The 22781-nt window shown below is 45.3% G+C and overlaps 1 protein-coding gene across 1 annotated transcript in view; it reads left to right on the plus strand.

The window, feature by feature from the left end:
• Positions 1-22781, plus strand: part of EML6 (EMAP like 6) — an 884002-nt gene that overhangs the window by 440125 nt on the left and 421096 nt on the right. The window contains exon 13 of the mRNA XM_085612599.1: positions 13980-14098. Within this exon, the coding sequence (XP_085468725.1) occupies positions 13980-14098 (119 nt within the window). The remainder of the gene's footprint in view (positions 1-13979; positions 14099-22781) is intronic.

A 22781-nucleotide genomic window follows, 5' to 3' on the forward strand; every position in this document is an offset into this window, starting at 1 on the left:
GGGGCCTACGCCTGATCTTGGACCTCAGGAGCGTCAACGCCTTCCTCCAGAAGTACCGGTTCAAGATGCTCACTTTAGCTCAGGTTCTGGCTGCCCTAGACCCTGGAGACTGGATGGTAGCGTTGGACTTGCAGGACGCTTATTTCCACATCCCCGTCCTGCCGTCCCACCGGCGTTACCTGCGGTTCACGGTGGGTCAGGAGCACTTTCAGTTCACCGTGCTCCCCTTCGGCCTCACCAGTGCCCCTCGGGTGTTCACGAAAGTGATGGCAGTGGTCGCAGCTCATCTGCGCAGATCAGGGGTTCCAGTCTTCCCCTATCTCGACGACTGGCTGTTGAAGGCGGGCTCACCTCAGCAAGTCGTCTCCCACCTCCAGACTACGGCCGACCTCATGCACTCGCTGGGGTTCTCCATCAATGTGCCGAAGTCGCACCTGAGTCCCTCCCAGAAGCTCCTTTTCATTGGAGCGGTTCTCGATTCGGCGCAGTTCCGGGTCTATCCGCCGGAACAGCGGGTCCGGGACATTCAGGCCCTGATTTCCATCTTCCGGCCTCTGTCCTGGGTTTCGGTCAGGTTGGTGCTGTGGCTTCTGGGGCTGATGGCCTCCTGCATCCTGTTGGTACCTCACGCCAGGTGGCGGATGCGGGCTCTGCAGTGGGACCTGAAGTTTCAGTGGGCCCAGCATCGAGGCAACCTGTCCGACCATGTCCTGATCTCGGAGGGCACTGCGAACCAGCTGCAGTGGTGGCTCACGAATCGCGATTGTGTCAGCGGCAGATCCCTCTCCCTACCCCAACCGGAGCATGTCGTAGTGACGGATGCGTCCCTCCTGGGATGGGGGGGCCATATGGGAGAGGCGGCGATCAGAGGACTCTGGTCTCCGGCGGAGACTCGGCTCCATATCAACCTATTGGAGCTGAGGGCGATCCGACTTGCACTGAAAGCCTTCCTTCCCTCTGTCCGGGGAAGTGTCGTGCAGGTGTTCACGGACAACACCACAGCCATGTGGTATTGCAACAAACAGGGCAGGGTGGGGGTCGTGGACCCTTTGTCAGGAGGCTCTGCGCCTCTGGACATGGCTGGAACATCAGGGCGTCACCCTGTTGGTTCAACATCTGGCGGGCTCTCTGAACGCCAGAGCAGACGAACTCAGCCGCCGGTGCATGATGGATCACGAATGGCGTCTGAACTCGGACGTGGCGCAAGGTCTCTTTCTGCAGAGCCTTGGTTAGATCTATTCGCCACCGAAGAGAACGCGCAATGTCAGCAGTTCTGCGCGTTGGAAATTCCAAGGTGGCACTCGCTCGGAGACGCTTTTCGTCGCGAGTGGAGTTGCGGTCTGTTGTACGCCTTTCCGCCTATACCACTTCTGCCCAGAGTGCTGAAGAAGATCAGGCGCGACCGGGCCCAAGTCATCTTGGTGGCTCCGGATTGGGCACGAAGGTACTGGTATCCCGAGCTACTCAGTATGTCCATCGATCCCCCGATACGACTGCCTCTTCAGGAGGACCTTCTGTCGCAGCAGCAGGGGACGGTCCTCCACCCGAACCTGTCCAGCCTCCACCTCCATGCGTGGAGATTGAGCGGCGGCAGTTGATGCCATTTGACTTGCCTCCTGAAGTCTGTGATGTCATTCTGGCAGCCAGGTGTCCCTCCACAAAGACGGTATACGCCTGCCGGTGGAACAAATTTGTGGCATGGTGCACAGCAAAGGCTGTGGATCCCCTTTCTGCCCCTCTTTCTGAGGTTCTCCTCTTTCTTCTTTCTTTGGCCCAGCAGGGCTCTGCTCTGGGCACCTTGAAGGGTTATCTTGCTGCAATCTCTGCTTTCTTAAGGCTTCCTGATCAGCCTTCTCTTTTCAAGTCCCCTGTTGTCTCCCGTTTTCTCAAGGGCATTACTCATATGTTCCCTCCTGTTCCATTCGTAATGCCTCAGTGGGACTTGAACCTTGTTCTTACTTTTCTGATGTGCGATCCCTTTAAGCCCCTTCACAACTGTCCACTTCGTCTCCTGACTCTGAAAACTGCCTTCCTGGTGGCTATCACCTCCGCTAGGCGGGTGAGTGAGCTCCAGGCTCTGTCTGCTAAGCCTCCCTTCCTTTCGGTTCATCCGGATAAGGTTGTCCTCCGGACCCGTCCTTCTTTCCTTCCTAAAGTCGTGACTCCCTTTCACATCGGGCAATCTGTCACGCTGCCCACCTTCTTTCCGCCTCCGCATCCTTCAAAAGATGAAGAGAGGCTCCACCGTCTGGACCCAAAACGTGCGCTGTCATTTTATTTGGACCGCACAAAACAGTTCCGGGTGGACGACCAACTTTTTGTTGGATATGTAGGTGCGAAGATGGGTAAAGCTGTGCACAAGCGGACCATCTCGCGATGGGTCGTGTTGTGTATTAAACTCTGCTATTCTTTGGCGAAAAAGGTCCCTCCTGTTGAGTTGCGAGCCCATTCCACCCGGGCCACAGCGGCGACAACTGCCCTGGGACGGGGAGTCCCCTTGCAGGACATCTGTCAGGCGGCGACGTGGGCTTCACTGCACACGTTCGCCAAGCACTATTGCCTGGACAGCCAAGTCCGGAGAGATGACCACTTTGGCCGTTCTGTTCTCCAGGACTTTCTGGTGTGATCTTGGTTCGCAGGCCCACCTCCGGGGTTGGTAATGCTGGGGTATCTATTCTAAGGTGAGGAATCTAACTAACGTGTTTCTTTCAGATGAACAAGTTACTTACCTTCGGTAACGATGTATCTGTAAGAAACATTAGTTAGTTAGATTCCTCACCGACCCACCCAGCCTCCCCGTTCTGCGAACCGACATCTAGGGTTAGGGTTCTCCCTTTCAGGACCCTAGATTTTTTGGCACCAGTGTCGGTCTCTTGCAAGGCTCAGCGTCCCTGGCGCGGAGAGCTATGTATGAGAACTGACGTCAGCGCGCGAGGGCGGCGTCTAAGTACTCCGACAACGTCATTCCGGCGCACGACGCCGACGACTGACACGGAGCCGCAGACGACGCCTAGCGATGCGCAAGCGGTATTGCTACAAAAATCTTTCCGGATCCAGCCTGACGCCTGGGGATATTCTTAGGTGAGGAATCTAACTAACTAATGTTTCTTACAGATACATCGTTACCGAAGGTAAGTAACTTGTTCTGTAGGTGTGTTGGGGTCTGTGTCTTCGGTGGCTGTATGTCTGATGGTATCTGTGCATGTAACTCTGGGTGGATATAGGTCTTTGGTCATGTTTACCTATATGTTATGGCTCATGGTGTGCATATGGGTGGCTCTTGATGTGTTGTTTTACATGTGTTTGTGTTAGATGCCTATAGATGTGTTGCTCTGTCTAGAGGTGTGATGCTGTGTTTGCATCTATGTATGGATATGTGCTTTATGGATATCTACTTGAATATTGTGCATCCATATGAGCATTCACCATACAAACCACGTATTGGGTTTGTTAACTTGTTTGTTTTGCAAACACGGCAGGGAGTTCTCTGGTCCATGCCCCTGTATAAGCGACAGAGAGCCTTTCCTGGACCCCTCAAATAACCATTCACTTGCACTAGGCTACTATTGCACTAGTTCTATTTAATTTTACTTGTTAACAAATGTGTAGTATTGAATACCAGGCGTGGAAGTGGTCAATTTTGGCAATGTTTCAACTTTCCTAAAATGTGTTCAGATACCAGAAAAACGTGAACTTTTGCCTGAAAAATAAATTACTATAGACATTGTTCCAGCACTTCTCAGCATTTTAAGGATGGTTACCACGTCCCGTTTGTCTTCCCATTAGATTTTGTTGATGGGATCAGTAGTCCTTTTGTTAAACAGCAGATGAAATATGACCTTTATCTTAAAAATTAACGACTAAAGGGTCCTTTAATATATCTTCATATAATCATTAAAGTGCCCAGTGACTCAGTTAAATCCTCTATAGGACGTCTTAGTTAAGATCATGTTGGGGGGGGGGGCGATTTTGAAGCATATATAGCAACCATGAATCAATCTCAAGGTTTCTAATATACATCAAAGCCTTTAGAATTTGATCTGCCACTCATCCCTGGTATTATCATCCGGGCTGCGTTGATCAACAGTGCCTGTATCACCCAAGTTTCTATTTCTACACAACACTCCACTCCACCCATTATTGATAAATCTCAACAAAGTATATGGAGTGTATTTTTATGACAGTCCCCCTCAAACACTGACAATCAGAAAACAAATCCCTCACGTACACATGGACTCCACAAGAAAAAACTAAGATCATGTGGCTTATTTGTTTAGTACTGTATTGATTACAGATTTGAATGATTGTTGTTCCTTTACAAATAGCCTGGGGGAGCTTATTGTTTTTTTGGCTTCATTAATAAGTGTATATTTGCTGTGCTTCTTATTCACAATTCTATTATTTGAAAGCAAGAACTTTAGAAAATGCGTTAATAAAGCTAACATTTAAATATTAGATACAATTATGTCCTGCCATACATAACCTTCCAAGCCCATCTAACTATCTACATACTATACCTAACCTACCTTACCTAGACTGCCAAAATGTTTTACTTACCGTACCTAGACTACGTTACCTACCATAAGTAAGCATTCTACCATACATATGATGCCTAACCTAGAATATGTACCCTACCTGCAACACCTAAACTAGCATATCTTACCTACACGCTAAATGTAACATACCTAACCTACCAATCTATCTACAATACCTACAGAAATAGCATATACATGCATAGATACATACATACCATATCCAATCTATCACATCGAATCCACCAACCCTAACCTACCGACCATACATAACCTACCTAACGTGCCTCCACCAACAAAGTGCCTATATCCTATGACTATTCTGAGATAGTGGAATTGTGGGAAAGGGGCAGTTTGTGTCTCCTTGACCTTTAGTAATGGCTCAGGCTAGTGCAGTCCGCTACAGAAAGTATATTTGTCTATCTCAATGAACCTTTAGTACCATCCTGAGGTACTACAGCCTGCCTGGGAAAAGTGGAGAAAGTAGCCTTTGAAGTGCTGGAAAATGTGAATGCCATTGCTTCTTTAAAAATAGTGAGACATATTGACTTTGCCAATGCTTGATAACTCCAGGAAGACAGAAAAGCAACAGGAAGAGCCAGTCTGGCACATTCCAACCTGACCAACTGAAAACCATTTGTCAGGAATGTATTCAAGATGTTAAGGTGCTTGTCAAGGGCCCCAGTTGTTTTCGCTCTCATCTTCACGAGGTCGTTAAATTCCCTCCTTTTGAGAAAAGATGGTGTGCCAAGGTAGGAGTACCTTTGATGGAGCATACCTTCCGAAAACTGTAAAAATAAGTGTTATGGGGTGATAGATTTTAATGTAAATACTAAATAAATGTAACCTGGTTTGTGTTGCGTGCAAATGGGTGCTTTCAGCTTTTATGAATATTTCATGTAGAAGAAAAAAATAAAGCAGTGAAATTGCGAATTTGTGAAAAAGGAAACAGGAAAAACTTTCAAAAGAGGCTATTATCTCCTTTTTAGTAGAAAATTGATGACTGGCTAGATCTTTTTAATTAAAGTAAGAGCACAGTAATTCATTTTCTCTGAAGCAAGAAATTGCTCCTAGGAGACTTAATGAGGAAGTTGCTTTCGAGTTGGATCCCATTTACCATAGAACATAGACTGCTCAGTGACTGCAGACTGATTAGAAACATTAGTTGGCCTTAAAGAAACATTAATCAAAATATAGGACTGAAATGAATGTATTCCAACTTCAATCTCTTTCACTGACTATTGAAAGTGAACAATCATGCCACCGCGGTTCTATCTTTAAATGGAAAGGGGGATGCCAATGTAATTGTCCTCTTTCTCCTACATGCTTCATTGTGTCAATCAAGCTTAGGTGAGACAATTTTACTGAACATACAGTTGATCTTGGTTTCCATTTGTGGTAACAGGAGCTCTTCTGGGTATCCACGAAACGTTCAGTGACTGAAGTCTATTACTAGAATCCATACATAAATTCCACGTGTTGAGCTTCATAGTTAATGAATCTAGATATTAAATTTTTTTTTAAAAAAATACTCTAGTAGATACTATAAATGGATATTTGCAATCAGAATGTAAAGGATCCCATGCTCGTGCAGTGCAGCGGGGTGCTTCGAAAACATCTCTTGTGGAGATACTCTCATGATCTGTACCTCTGGCTAACCACATATGATAGCAGAAATGATGAAGTAAAGAACAAGATGCAGAACAGGTGCTCTCTGGAGATACCAAAGCTGCATCTGTTGGCCTTCACCATAGGAACTGGGCAACAATGACTCATAGGCCCTAAAATAACATGACTACACTAACCAGAAAGGCCCTTCAATAAATGCGTCCTAATGTGACTATCCATATTTAAATGGCTCAAGCAATTAATGACTCCATCAAAGTTCCAGTGTTGTTGTGACATTTTCTAGCCTTGGAAATTTTGCATTTATGCATCTGTGTATTCATGCGCTATTTGTATAAGGTAAATCAAAACAATGGAGCTCTATACATGGTCGGTGCCTATGCGGGGTTGCTTGGTTTTCAAAGGGGAGAGTGAACTATTCATCCTGTTGCAATGTTGTGTTCTTTAAAGGGGTGTGTCTTCAGCTGTTTCCTGAGTTGAAGAAGGGTGAGTGCCATGGATACTCCGTATTTATTTTGAATCTTGGGTGTATAGCTAGAGAAGGCGTGTTACCTTGTTTTTATGGCTGGCCTTTGCGATAGCTTTTAAAATGTGTGTGTGTGTGTATATATATATATACACATATACATACATACATACATATGTGGGATTATTGTCATCCGTCTTCATGCATTGCTCTATTCAGTTGCCATTCACTCTGTGAGTTAACCCACTTCAGCTACTGGCTCCCCTTAATGTGCACGCTGGCTTTCTGCTGGTGGACAAATGTGCACATCCGCCATAAAATTTCTACCCTTCAGTGCCATTGTGAGAGGGATAGTAGGTGCTTTATTTCCTTCTGAACTTGTTTTTCTTTTTCTAAGACATGGCAGTTCCCCAGACACTGCTACTAAGATCATGCTGCAGTCAAACACTGTACCAAAATACTATCCTTGTGTGTTCATGTGTGAACGCACTAGTATTGATCTTTGTATACTTTTTTCATACTTTGGCAAAAAAACTTTCTTAAATGACCGTCCGTGCATGTGCTTTGAATATTATTTGCTATACTTCGACAAAATCCACTGCAAGATGGGGGCCAATGTGTGCACATTGGCTCCATATGTTTGGGCTCCGTGCACACACCGGGGCTTATTTATGAGAGGCTTGCACCACCGGAGCATCGCTTTTTCTGACGCTCCAGCAGCACAAAGCTCTCAACCATATCTCTGTGGCGATGCAAAGTCAATTTGCGTGGTTTTGTATGGTCTCATAGTCTGTCTCATATCCCTTATACCTTTGGTTGTTTCCAGTCCAGGGAGGACCTGGCCTGGCAGTTCGGGCTGGATTGTTTCCATGACGCACAGGGGCAAGACTGATTTGCATATGGCTGGGTCCAAACTGGAATGGCATGGTGAGCAATGAAACGATGGATTTAGGCCCAGATGTCTGTACTGGGGTGAATGTATGACATTGTTCTGCATTCTGTCCATCAATTGTTCTTTGTGCATGTGTCACCCGAGTGGGACGGGTATGCCCAGACGTGGGTCCTGTGCTCTCCATGCCACTGGAGTCAAGCTATCCTGGCTGATGAGGGCTGAAAGCCCAAAACCGGTCCTAGGATGCTTGTTTCCAGTCAGGGAGGACCTGGCCTGGCAGTTCGGGCTGGACTGTTCCCCTTGGGCGCAGGGTCAAGACTGATTTGCATATGACTGGATCCAAACTGGAATGGCATGGTGAACCAAAAAACGATGGATTTAGGCCCAGATCTCTGTACTGGGGTGAATGTGTGACATTGTTCTGCATTCTGTCCATCAATTGTTCTTTCTGCATTTGCCTTACTCTGTGCCAGGGAAGCGTTCCATGGGCGTTGTGGTGGGTTTTACTATGCAACACCCATGGATTTTGACTGTGTCCCAGATTTACTTAATCACGTAAACCTGGAGTAGCGCCTACATTTTACACCTCCCCAGAGCACGCATAACAAGGAGAAATATTTGCATTTCTCCCAATTTTTTCCACGTTTGCAGCACACCTAAAAAAGAGGAACACGCCTCTCAGGATTGTTTTTGTGCAGGAAGGTGCCCCTTTCTGCGCAAAAACAATCCTGCATGCAAAGCAGACACCCTTGCACCATGGTGCAAGAATGCTTTTGTTGGCGCTAGGCAGCAAATTGTGCACCAGCGCAGGGGGAAAGGTCAGGAATGCACTGTATTTCATAAATACGGTGCATTCCTGTCCTTTCACATTGGCGTAGGCAGCACATCAAGAAGATTTGCAGCGCTGTCCTACGCCAATTCCTTATAAATTAGTCCCTGAGTACTTTTCTATTCATGGTTGAGACAGTGGTCCTGTGAAACAAATGTCTCTGTAGAGGGCTCTGATGTTCCTTGTGGCCGGGTTCTCATAATACTGGGTGCCTAGTGAGCATTGTGCATTTTATTTTCAGATTGTTCATCTGAACACGTTTTTACATATGTTGAAATCCCTCTATGCAGGATTAATTCTTTTTAGATTGTTCTTTGGAATTTTCGGTAGCTGGTGGTGACTTTTTTAAATGGACTTGTATTTTATGGGTCTATTAGTCAAAAGCAGCTGATTACTGTGTGCGTGTATCTTTGTTTCATATGTAAATCTTATGAAGAGCTTGTTCAATTCAAAGCTTGTTTATTTTAATATGTAAATCTCTACAGCTTGTTTTATGCTGGATCAAATTGCATTTAGTACCGCCGACAGGTGAAATCCATAGCAAAGATTCAAGAGTCTCTTCTCCTGAATACTAACTCTTTACTGAATGTGGAGGAAGTTGTTTTTTTAAATGGTGGATGTAAGATAATTCCACCCTGACCTTCGGATAACTTACGCATGGTATCATAAGTGAGGAAGATTAGCCATTTGATTGGTTGATGATTGCTGTTACCTGGTTCATCCTCTCTCTCTGTGATTGAGGTTGGTTTTCCCCTTGCATCTTGTGGAACAAAATGACTATAATTATTTGTAATTAAGGCTTCCGTTTTTATGGTATTTATGTTTTAGACATTTTCGTCGGTATTTATCCATATTTATTTTTTGCTAATGTTATCTGTATTTATCCATATTTCTTTGGGGTTTTGTAAATAAGTGAAGTTGAAACTAGTATATTTCCGCATTTATGTAACCGATAAAAGTGCATTCATGCTTGAATGCCTGATAGGTTCGAATGCTAGGAGCATCCACAGATGGTAATTGAATGCACATGTATGAAAACATGAACATTTTAGTATCAAGGTTGTGCATATCTACTGCTGTTTAAACCTCTTTACTAAAATGTAATTCTTTTTTTATCCCCTTAGCTGTAAATCTGCACAGCTATTGGCCTGGCAGTCATGACTGACAGCATTTAGAAGCTCTCAAAAAAAGAATCCAAAATCCGTTTTTAATATTTAAAAATAAGTAGAGACAGGAAAATAAATGGTGTATGTCTGTATTTATCTGTGAAAATCAGTAAAAACGGAAAACAGGGAGCTTTATTTGTAATACTGCTTTCTTTTGATGCCCTAAATGCGTCGGGTATGCCGGGATGTGGATACCTCGCTGCTGTGGCACAGCACTCACGCTATACCTTACTGACGAGGCCTGAGTAGGTCGAAGCTGGTTGGGGGTTGCCTGTGTTCCCATCTGAAGGGGATACGGCCTGGCTGTTCCGGCTGGATTGTTCTATAGTTGCAGGACCAAGACTGATTTGCAAAATACTGCTCTCTGCCTAGAGTGTCATGATAGGCACAAAATGATGGACTGGAATCTAGCCCTTGCATTCACCAATGGCTGAGATTTTACAAGCATTTCTTCTATCACTTTGTTGTTTTTTTAGGTATTCGTCATGTTCTTTGATATGACCTTAATAAATATAATTTTTATTTAACCTGGATGTGGTTCTGCACTGTTACATCGTGTTCTGCGTATCACTGCAAATAAATACATTCAGTGTATTGTACTGATTTGCCAATTTAAAACGCACATACTCATTCTTTTTTTAAAATGCATTTTATTCGTTCTTTCTTGTTTAAGTACAACACAATAACAGGCCCAGTAACATTCTCTGGATTGGAGATCCCCAAGTGAGGACATGGTTATGAATGCTCTATCATTCCTCTGTTCAATGCATTATTCCAGCCGTAAACCTCCGTAGACAATAATGACTCTGTAGAGTACACTTGACCTTCGTGGAAGCAGAAAACAGGAGAGGAGGCTGGGGGATTTGAGGGATTATAGGATTGACCTCCAAGCCTAGAGGTGAAAAATATCCTTCCCTGTCTATCGTACATCCACTCTATATCTTCTCACATTTTTGGTGACATCCTCTTTCCCTGTAAATCACCTATTCCGTGGCCATACATAGGTCCACACCCCTCTCCCAGTACTGTGAGGGGTGTTGCACTTCCACACCACCGCGGTGTCCCATTTTGGCAATGACATACCCCATGTTTATCAACAGTTTCTTAAAGCTATTTGTCTGTATCTTTCCATATCCCCTACAGCTCCGGTGATGGTGTGATCAATGGTGGAGTATATGGCAACCTCTAACCTTTTGGTAATCAACTGCCAATCTCTCTGGATTTTGGGGCACTCCCACAAGATGTGAAGGAAGTTGCCCTTTCATCCACAGTTGCATTGGCACCCGACCGTTGCGGCTCTACCCATTTTATATAGCAGTGTTCTGCTGTAATACTCTTTGTGTAGTGTTTTAAGTTGTATGAATCTGCAGCTGGCTTTAAGGGCCGCGTCTTTCAGGAGCCTCACTGCTTCCTCCCACTCATCATCCTCCAATACTCCGATTAAATTTTTTTATTTTTCTTTCAACTTCACTAATTCTTCTGCAGATTGGCCATTAATAAGTAAGTAAGTGATATGGCTGTGGTGGGGAGTTGTCCATCTGATAATCTCCTCTCCATTGGGGAGTACTCTTTTGTCTCTTCACCTACAATCATTTTTGAAATAATAGTCAACCATCAACACGTATTACATTATTTATTCCTGAAAATATCTAAAAGCTTCACTAAGTATGAAGGCCACAGACCTTGGAAATCATTACATCCCCATAATGTTATTAGGAAACTTGCCTGTCAGTTATCTTGTGGTGCTTGAGTAGGGACATCCAACCTTGCTTCTACTACACACAGAGATCACAGCAAACAAATTGATTAGTTATCTTTCTACCATTACATTTATATTCCAATGCATGAGCATGGCTTGGTACGTTGATCTTGCTGCCTTATTTTGACCTCCATTATTTGGAGCCGTAGGCTCATTTACACTGAAAACAGGAACACCGCTGTATTCTGCACCTGTGCACGGTGATCACAATTAGGTCCCAGAAGAGTGTCTGCCGCAATATTTCAGCCTGCCGACTAGAACATTATTTTGGGCTGAATTAATTTGGATAAAGACTGTGAGTAAATTATACAACCATTAAACCTGTGGAAGCGTCCACTCCCACTTTTGGGTTCTAAGCTTATAGAGTTGTATTGTACATGAAACAGGATGTGACACTATTAAAACGCAGTATTTAGAGGTTCACATGGGTAGCAGGTGCTACATCTTTGTTTCTCCTATGCTAACCCAAGTCCTACCTTTGCAAACTCAAGCTTGGAGAGTGCAGAAGAAGCGCTAGGTAAAATAAAAAAAACATAAACCGGGATTTCTAAGAGCCAAGACCTGAAGTCCAACCTCCTTGCTCCATACAAAGGCCTTTGGTAGCAAAGAGAAAGCTGCTTAAAAGCTAACGTTGGGGCAAGGTTGAGACTCCCTCCTCTTGTTCCTCTAACAAGTTCTCAGCAGCCTTTCAGCTAAGGGTGTGGAGAAAGAACAATTGGGTTGGCAGACAAAGGAAAATGCCAGAATCCTTGCCTCCCACCATGAGGGAGAATGTGGCAGGGCCAATCCACACTCAATGCAGGGATTTTGAATCATGCTGCCAGTACAGAAGTTTGGGAAGCTAGGCATTTGCTTTCATATCAGAGCAAGAGGGACACTGACCCAATGCTCCTCCTTCGTTGGCCATTGTCTTTCAGCAAGACACCAGGTCCACCGAAGTACGCCTTGATTATTAACAGTATAAAATGTGGAGGAAAGGGTTGGGAGCTACTGTCCTGAGACACATGCTAAATCAATATGACCACTGGGAGCGGAATTTGCTATGGTGCCTGGTGAGTTAATATTCAGAGGAAACATGTTGAAAAACCTGCACTCTCCATTTTTTGTTATTTACTATACAACATTCATGTGTGTATGTGTGCCTCTGCATCCACACCTGTTTAGCCTGTACCTGTGTCCATTTCCTAGTAACCCTGTCTTTGCCTCTCCAGCTGTGAAAGCAGGCTTCTTTTGTGACGTCTGTTTGTGTTTCACATCAGTGTCTGGCTGCCTTTATTGTTTGGAAGGATCCCCCATCTCTGTGTTTGTCACCTCTTATCCCCTTCTGTCTCTGTCACTGAGTCTTTCTCCATGTCCCTCATCTTATCTCTGTGTCCCCCTCCCTCTGTTCCCTTCTTTCCCTATATACCCTCCTTGTTTGTATCTCTTTGTCCAATCTCTCTATCTCTGTCTAAGTCCTTATCTCATTTGAATGTTTTTATTGGGTGTTTAGCAACTCAGTACAAAACTGAACCAGCTCATTTGGGTAATTGTCAGCTTTACTATAGGCAAAAAGCAGTGCTTAATTTGAGCCGGTGGTTTCTGGTGCTCATGACGTCTGCTTTAAATATAAGGAAAACAACAGCTGTTTATTAATTCAATATACTATAAAAATGACTACTACCTGCCGCCAAAGCCATTCCTATAGCGTTGGGGACCTGTAATAGTCTGAAATGACACTGTCAATTGTCACTGGCAGGGGCAATGGACCGTACAAGATGCCAAGCTTCAGTGACCTGATGATGGCCCGGCACTTATGTTTTTAAAAATTAAGCACTGTGGAATTGATGTTTGAGGGTATGTTAACATTACTGCCCTACAAACTGTAGAGAATAATTTTCTTAAACGGTTACGCTTGCTTCCTAATTGTTCAGCCATGTTTGTTATTAATGAAAAATTCAGGCAAGGTTTTGTGTCCGATATTATCCAGCTGCCGCCATTGATTCACTGGTTGTCCATATGGTTAAAACCTGAGCAACAATCTAACAGGATCATGCCCATTGGATACCATGGCTTAGATATGTCTAGGCATGCCTTCAAATGCTGGATTGTCCTGAGATGTTGCACACACCAGAGGGCATTATCAAAGCAGATGAAGCCTGGGTAAACAATGCCTTTATGTTTCAGAAATGTGTTGGGAGGGAATCACGTGCTTGTTGAACCTATCTGTTAGATCACATGTTTTATTAAAAACTACTTTGTTAAATAAACCATATTTCTTGCATGCCATGTCCAACACTCTTGGCTTCCTCTTGTTGAATATAGTTCATTACTGTTGCGTGTACCAAAGGGATGGTCAAGCAAAGCGGGCTGTGCTTCTGGTTTGTGTGATTCTACGTCTAATCAGGATACTTGCACTTTCTTCTGATCTGTCGTAGTTATAAACGTTTGCATAAGCGTTATTTAGAACCTTGCTTGGTGGGTAGGCATTTAACAGGAGCCAGACCAGTGTTACTGTGTTTACAGATGCTAAATGATGCTTCTACTTGTCTTCATGTTGCTTGCTTTTTAAATAGGGCTGTTAGATTAAGGAGTCCAATGTTTTTAGAATGATCAAAGTATCTATTGAATGTTATGGCTTTACTTCTTTTATAATGAATAAAGTTATTGAACAGAACAGATGCTTCCAAGTAAATGCATGTCTTCACATATGGTTGCATTTTCCTTCAGGTTTACAAAGAAGATCTACCTCAGCTGAAACAGCAAAGCAAAGAACAAAATCACCCAGTGCCCTCACTTAAAAGAGAGAAAGCGCCTGAAGAGAGTCTGAAACTGAAGTTTGTGCATGGGTAAGTATATAGCGACTGTTATTTATTGATATTTTCAGTATATATTGTGAATGTGAGGAAAGCCCACACGTAACTATGTCCCAGCCATATCATATATTCCATTATCATGGATTGTCAGTGAGGAGGCAGGACTTTGACATCTAACTTATGACCAAAGTGGCCTTTACCTGTGACATCATTGCCGTGTCCAGCACAGCCCTCCTGACTGTGTACTTCATCAAATAAACAAATCTGAACTGTGTGGACCACTTGGGCATTTGCATAAGGGACAGAATGTGGTGGCTTAACCTGGTCTTCCATGTGGCCCTCTCTCCTGTTGTCTTACTGTATCAGGGAGACTCACTGTGGACAATCAGCGTAATTTAGCTGGGTGTTACATGCTAGAACTAAGCTTAATTAGTCAGGGATATTCAAGATTACTCAAATGTCAAAACTATCACTGTGCCTACTTGGTATGGGTACCATGCCCATTAAGGTCTTCTCTTTTACTCTTCTCTGTAGCTACTCGCCAGTTGCAAATTATGGCAGTAATTTGTGGCATTTGTTTGTAAGAAGGTGAACACCGTAATGAATGTGTCAGTAACATTTCAAGAACAGGTATCTTGAGTGATTTTCGTTGAGGAGTTTCCTCGTTGCTAATATGACTGTGGCACAATGATAACATCCAGGAGACGGAACTTCGTAACTATCCATCATCTGTATCACAACTGCATTCTAATAAATTCTGCTAGCCAGTCATGACTGTGTAGGGACATTTTTTCAAGGGATGCTTTTTATGGGACAATAGAAAGCCAGAAAGTGATAGGTGAAATACTTTAATTAATCTTAGCCACTGATATTTTCTGGGGGCAGCGTCCCAATCCATCATTCTTCTGCCCACCAGGCCAACTCAGACGAAAACCAGCTGTACGCAAATGAGTCTTCGTTTTCTTCCAATGGAAACAATCCACCCCAAACCGCTTACCCAGGTCCCCTCTGAATGAAAACATAAGCAACCTCAGACCGGTTTCAAGCGGAAACCTGTCTGTGTGTTTCTTTCCAGAGAGCACCTGACGTGGCTGTTTGGCTGGACTGTTCCTACTGGGGCTGGCTCAAGACTGATTTGAAAACGGCTGGGTGCAATTTGAGGTTGCATGGTGGGCAGTACAGCAATGGGCTGGGATGCAGTCCCGAGTAATGAAACCAGTGGCTGAGATTAAATCAAACATTCCACCCGTTACATTTTTATATACCTCAGATATGTGGAGGGGTTACAGGCAGAGTGATATGGATGGGTATGGTTGCTTGAATTTAAGTGTGACAGGGACTAGGAATGTAACAGGGATTGGGGGCATACATTACAGTACCTCTCTCAGACTCTGTGTCAGATTTGAAGAACACCACATCCTCCTCAGGAGTTGGACTGGGACAGAAAATAGTTTCGGGCGCCAAAATAAACGTGGCCATTAGTGAATTAGATTGCTAAAAAAGTGGCCAATGTTCACAAATTGGGGCAGTTTTGAACTTGTACACACACACTGTATAAGTGTTTTGCAAGGTATGGAAGATTGCATGGATTTATGCTTGCTGCAGGCAATGTTTGCTTTAATATCAGGGAAATCAGTAGTAAAAACCATACCATAAAACATGCCCACAAACATCCAGAAAAACAGCCCACACAATGACCTTTCACACCAGTGCGTCAGACACTTCCTGATTGCCCTGTAGGACAGTCCGACCCTGATGCTCTTTGAGAATGAGACTTTTGTGTCCCCACTAGTCCACACAGATGGGAAACACTCCAGTAAGTATGTGCCAACCCCACACCTTTGCCTCTATCTTATTAATTACCCAATTGCTGTGTAGGCCTCACCTCAGTCCTGCATCTACAGCATTCAATATCTACCTGGCCCTCATCTATGCACCCACCTCATTCTCTAGACACCTGCCGCCTATGCCATTATCCCTCTTTCCCAACTGTCACCACACCCATCTCTGCCCCACCCATCACTACCCAGCTGACCACCAAATTCTGCCCCAACCTCACACTACCCATTGCCATTTGCACCAACACACCTGTTTCAGTCACTACCTGCCTGCCCCACAACTGTTTCCACCTCACATAGTACTGGCCTGTCCCCAAATTCTCCACTACACACCTGCAGTATATGTCCACGTCACTACCCTCCTCCTGCCACCCCCAGTCCAACTTGTTACTACCTGAAAGGGGAGTCTTCAAGTGCAAACATTATGCTTTAATACTTGTCACACTTTGTATGAGTATGTATAATGCAGCACATATGCAAAGCTGGAAAAATGTGGAGAATTTTAAAACCTGCCCCAGTGTTACTCTAGGAGGCGTAATTTATATACAGATGCTAGAAGATAGTATCCTAAACTACAGGGACATAGACAATATCCTCAGGGCAGTGCTACTTGCCACACCACAAGGATTTGAGAATCCCACCATTAGAGTCTATCGTGCAAGCCCAAAGAAAATCCTAAATAGAAGTCAAACAGGGATTCAGTGTGTTGGGGCTGCAATATATTCTGCTGTTCCCTGAGCACCTCAAAGTCCTACTTGACAGTCCGGTGGGCCATGCTGGACACGCGGTACAAGGGGGGGGCTGAGAGGTCAGGTGTGTCTGGGTTGCACTCCACTGGCGCTGCCTGGCGCGTATTCCACAAGCGAACGAGGAGAACTGGAAGACGTTGGTAGAGCTCATCCCGACAGCCCCATCAGATCATGATTGGGGAGGACGGGATAATGGAGAGAGCAGGGGAGTCCTTGTCAGATAACTTAGAGGTGCCCCTATGAGGTCAGTCTCATCCCACTGGTCTCAGTGGGGACGGGGGATGTCCCAGAAGCCATGTAGAGATGACCATGGGGTAAGGCAGATTGGCCTTTGATGTTTGTGCCCATGAGGGCGATGAATTGTACCCTAATGTGCTATGGTCCGAATGCCATGGAATGGACTGCTAAATGTGGGGCCTGCCCGCTATAGACAACAGGGGCCAGCTCCACTACAAGCGGCAATCCGGGCCACTGGACTCTCCCTGGAAGGGAGTGGATTTTAGACAATCATTTGCCCCTTGGGACAAGCCGGTGGGCCTGACCTGCTGGGCAATTCCGGCTGGACCTTCAGCGGTTTGAGTACTGCCCGCATTTTCAGTTTTGGAGATCTAATCTTGTTTAACACAAATTCTAGTTGCACACAGTTGAATTCTGTACTTAGAGTTCTGGGTGGGGGAGGGGATTATACGTGGCACTCCTGTGTAAGGCAGTAGCTTACAATAAACTTGGGCGAGCCGTCAGTTGGCGAGATGATGGGTTTGCTTGATGGGAGGGTGCACCAGGAAAGGACTGGTTGTCCTGCCCTGTAGGTTGGAGATGTTGAACAGGCACCGTGTTTTGCAACCACGTATGGTGAGTGGGGCGGGGGTAGTCCTCAGAGAGGGTGGGGGAGCATGCTACAATTTAAGTATATATGACATGAAGCCTACACTTATGTCCTGGAGTATTCAAGGGCTATAGAGACATTCCTATATTGTTCAGATTGCTATGCTGCAGGAAATACATCTGCTAGGTGTAGAAGGGCCTAAGGTGCAGAAAAAATGGAGAGGGGCACTGTATGCTGCTACATATTTAAATTTTGCCAGGGGTGTGCTAACGTTGATTGTTCCTGGGGTCCCCTTTGTGGAGAGAGAGGTGGCTAAGTACCCTGGCTGATGCTAACTGCTGGTGGCAAGGGTGGTGGATGGAGTGGAGACCTGCTTGGTTAATATGTATGCACCAAACATAGACAATAAGACATTTTACTCTGAACTGGCAAGAATTATGGCCCCATTCTTGCAGAATTGACTGTGTGCTAAACAGGAGGATGAATCAACATCCTCCCCAGACCGAGCCCCAAGACATATATGGTGACAGCCCTCCAGAAAGGGATACAGGATTTACACCTCTTTGATATTTAGAGAATCCACCATCTGGGGGACCGGGTAAACTCCTATTACTCACAGGTTCATGGGGGGCATAGCAGGCTAGATTACTTGCTGGGGCATAGGGAAGATGTGGAACTGTATCGAAATTTGGCATACATGAACCGCTACCTTTCAGGTCACTCCCCGTTGCAGGTCATGGTGCTACCTAGGGATCGAGGCCCAAGATCCCGCTGTGGACACTACGGCCTGAGATCCTGACAGATGGGGCGTATTCATCTCACATCCAGGACTTTACTTCCCAGTTTTTCTGGGATAATCAGGAGACTGCTGCCAGCAGGGCTGTGTAAGTGTATCACAAATGTGTTTGGGGTGCAGCGGGAGTTGGAACGGGAGCTGCAGGTCCTAATGCAAGAGCACGCAGACCTATATACGAAAGCTGATCTGGAGTCAGATGAGAGACTTCACTTAACAGCCCTTAAGCAATGGTGTGTGGGATTCAGAGTAAATTTGAACAATACACATACACGTCCTACCAGAAATGGTTATTCTGCGATGGTGACAAGGTGGGGAGGATGCTAGTGTGCCTGCTGTGGCAGGAGTGCCCGCAGACACACATCCATATCCTACGAGGGGATACAGGAGAAGACATTATAGACCACAATAGACTAAATAGGGCTTGTGCACAGTAACTTGAAGCTGGGTTTGGGGGGCACCTGCAGTGGTAGAGGAAACTCTAGAAGAGTATCTTATAGATTACCACCTGCCCAGCGACAGTAATTACAGGCACCGCTGGTGTTGGCGGAGCTCCAGCAAGCGCTTGATACCCTGTCGCAGGGGTAAACGCTAGGGCCAGAGGCTTCCCGGCAGAAATGTACCACATAATACCGGCCAAACTCCTCGAGTGCCTGCCTGAAGTTTTCCATGAAGCATGGGAGATTGAGACGCTACCCTGAAGTATGCTGGAGGCAGTGATGGTGTTGATCCCGAAGGCAGGGAGAGACCTCACTAACCTTGGCTTTCGACAGACCATTGTCTATGCTAAATATGAGCATTAAACGGCTCTGCAATATGCCAGCAAACAGACTGCACAGGGTAGTGGTACTCTCATACAGTCTGATCAGACTGGATTTATACCCGGACGGAGAACAATGTATAATATCAGGAGACTCTGTCATGTGATGCACTCCCTGGCAGACTCCCACAGCCCTGCTGCTGCGGCTGCGTTGGACGTAGAAAGGGCTTTGACAGGGTGGGATGGCAATACCTATAGGAGGTCCTCAGACATATGGTTTTCAGCCCTAATTAGATTAAACAGGTGCAGCTGGTATATACAGATCCATGGCTAGGTTCTGCACGGCACGCATAGTATTAGATGCGTGGACACTGGGTAGGGGGACCAGGCAGGGATGTCCGTTGTCCACAGTATTATTTGCGTTGGCAATGGATCCCTTCACAGACAGCTTGTGGGCGAAGCTGGGACACTGGGCTATTGACCTAGGTGGACAGAAGCACGAGGTTTCCCTCTTTGCTGACGATGTCCTAGTTTACTCGGGGGATCCAGTAGAGGCCTTTGTTCTGGACAAATCACGGACACACCAGGCGGTGCTCCATATCTCCGACCTGGTGAGATGTCTGCGCCTGATCACGAACACACATAGGGCCCTGCTAGAGGACAAGTGAGATGCGATGGGGGGGGGGGCAAGGACAGATGGGAAGCGGCTTGCCTGGATGCGCTGTCAGAGCAAGACTAGAAAAAGCCTGCGAGACAGTGAAAACTGTATGACCTGAAAGCTGACTCATTTTAACTACATACATCAAACCTATCTGACCCCCAGCAAACCGACCCGGATTCACACTGTTAGGTTGGTGACGTGTGCGAGGTGTTGGCTGCATGCAGCGGATTTTTTTCATATAACCTGGTTATGCCCACATGTTGTTAGTTTCTGGGAGACTGTTACTAAGGAACCAGTACCCATTAAGGCGATAAGGCAGGAGAGGACAGCACAGATGTGCCTTCTGGGCATCCTTTAGGACTAGAAAAAGCTAAATATGGGAAAACTTTGGTAAGGCTTAGCCTGGTAGAGGCCAAGCGCAGAGTAGCGATGCATTGGGTTGCCCCACAAGCCCTTCAGGTGCCGGTGTGGAGGAAAGATTTAGTGGAATGGGCAATAGCGGACACACAACACATGCGGCGATTGCAGAGAGATGAAAAAGTGGAGGAGGACCTTGAGAAGTGGGGTGGGATGATCCACAGAATTGATGAACACCCTGGTGATCACTCTAATGGTGAGGCCACAGAGGAGAGTGGGGACGGCACAGCTTATGTTCAAAAGAGCAGCAAGAGCTATGGATTTGTGTACACTTGCGATACTGTATTTTGTTAAACCTTAATTAAGAGATTTTAAAAAAGCTTTAATAATTTTGAACCTTTATATCCTAAATCACTGCTAGTTTTCATGCAAGTGAGATGATGAGGCAGAAAGAACAGAGGGAAGGCACACACGAAACAATACAAATAACACAAATGGATGTCCCTTCACATGTGGATGGGCCTTGGTAGGGCCAGAGGACTCCTTTGGAACCCGCACTCTATGACCAGGACTGGCAGCAACCCATTATAGTCATTTAACACATTACTTCCACCCCAACACTCTGCAACCCTCCCCAGATTTTACTCCTGACCTCTTCACCTTTACCTCCTCTAAACCCAGCCTCTCAGATCTCTCAAAATCCCAAAATCCCCCCTTCTTAAACCTGCTCTTCACCCTTCTCTCCACCATTATACAGTTATAATTATACTAAAGTATACGGATATTTGCCTGGTTCAGTTCGCGCCAGGCTAGTCCCATACACACCTTGCCCCAGCACCGCACACTCATGCTTAACTCTTGTTTAGGCTATGCCGCCACGCCCACAGATCGTAACCCTTGACCTGCGCTGTCCTTGCCCTGCACATGCCAGTGCTGAGGCAAAGCTCACGACTGGAAAGAAATAAAGAATAATTTGTGATGTACTAACATTAAAATGTAAGCAGTTTTATTTAGAAGATCTAAGTCACCGGTAACAGGGTTCCACCTGCTTGTGCAAATAAATTGCTTACATTTCAGTATTAAATGCATTGAGTGTGTTTTTGTATTAATCGTTATACCCTTCGGCCCTGGTGGCAGGTGCACGTTGAGAAATTCCATAACGAATGAAAACAGGCGGGTGCAGCGGGGGTGTTTCACCTCTGTCCTCCTTAACTAATCCGCCATGGATCAACTATTGTGTAGGAATTTCTCTATTTACATATAGAAAAAATAAAACATATTAATATCACCACGGTTGAACTAGAGTTGATTTCCTTTCCAGTGTGAATATTCTTATTACTGGTCCATGCCAAACTTTTGTCATAAATATTTGTAGTTTCTGATAATGGTTTCCTAAATGTAACTGGGCCTAGACAGTAGCGCTGGAACTCCGAACTAGGGATGTGGAATGTGCTGCAGCAGCCCTATAAAACTTGACACAATTTAGACGGAGAACCGAGCAACAAAGGGGATCTTCAAATGTTTTTCTTCTGGCATCATTTGTTGAGTTTTCAAAGGTAGCCTGTCTCATATCCCTTATACCTTTGGTTGTTTCCAGTCCAGGGAGGACCTGGCCTGGCAGTTCGGGCTGGACTGTTCCCATGAGGCACAGGGTCAAGACTGATTTGCATATGGCTGGGTCCAAACTGAAATGGCGAGCAAAAAAACGATGGATTTAGGCCCAGATCTTTGTACTGGGGTGAATGTATGATATTGTTCTGCATTCTGTCCATCAATTGTTGTTTTTGCAGGCGGCGTAATTACCCGAGCCCCACTCTAAAACTTATTCCAGCCCCAGTGGGCCTAGGAGTGGGCCTACAATCAGTTCCTTTGGCAGTAGGTCTATGCGGCCCCTTTGTCGGTCATTTCCCTGCACCCTGCCCTACGTCTTCTTTGTGCCTAGGAGCTGGGCGGCAGGGTAGGCAGTAAAACTCCCTTCTCATGAGGGTGATAACCATTATAAAGGTCCCTAAATGGCAGGGATTCTACCCTCACCAGGTACTTGGAGCAGGATGGGGGATATTCCAATGAGTCATTGCCCTAGGGGGACTTGTGGCTGTAGGAAGGATTATGGGGCACATGCATCAAGGTAGGATTTTGCGAGTCCTTAATTGCGATTATTAAGGAATTGCAATTAAGGACTCGCAAAAGCCTATGCATGTAGGAATCGCTATAAAAATAGAGATTCGTAAACAATCTTTAATTGCGACTCGCAATTCACGAGTCGCAATTAAGGAATGGTTCCCCATTCATTCCTATGGGCCTACCAATAGGTACTCGCAAATTGTGCATGGCAATTTCAAGGGTGCAAGTGTGTCAACCCTGAAATTGTGATGTGCACCCATGTTGCGCACAACATGAAACTTTGAAAAATGCACTAATCAAAGTTTTTGCAAATTACTGACCAGTTCAATTGCTCGGTAATTTGCGGCCCCAAATAGCGAAATCGCTATTTAAAAGTGGTTCTTGCATTGCATTTAAGGAATCACAAATTGCGATTCCTTAAATGCAATCGCAATTTAAGAAATCGCAATAAATTGCAATTTCTTAAATTGCAGGTGCCTTACACCTTGATGCATCGCAAAATCCCTTTTTGTGGGCGCAAACGGCTGAATTTTGCAAATTGCACCGTTTGCGCTCGCAAAAAAGGTTGATGCATGTGCCTGTATAGCCCCATCAATCTTGTGAAGGTA

This window comes from Triturus cristatus, chromosome 6 (assembly GCF_964204655.1).
Source record: "Triturus cristatus chromosome 6, aTriCri1.1, whole genome shotgun sequence".
Classification (NCBI taxonomy): domain Eukaryota; kingdom Metazoa; phylum Chordata; class Amphibia; order Caudata; family Salamandridae; genus Triturus; species Triturus cristatus.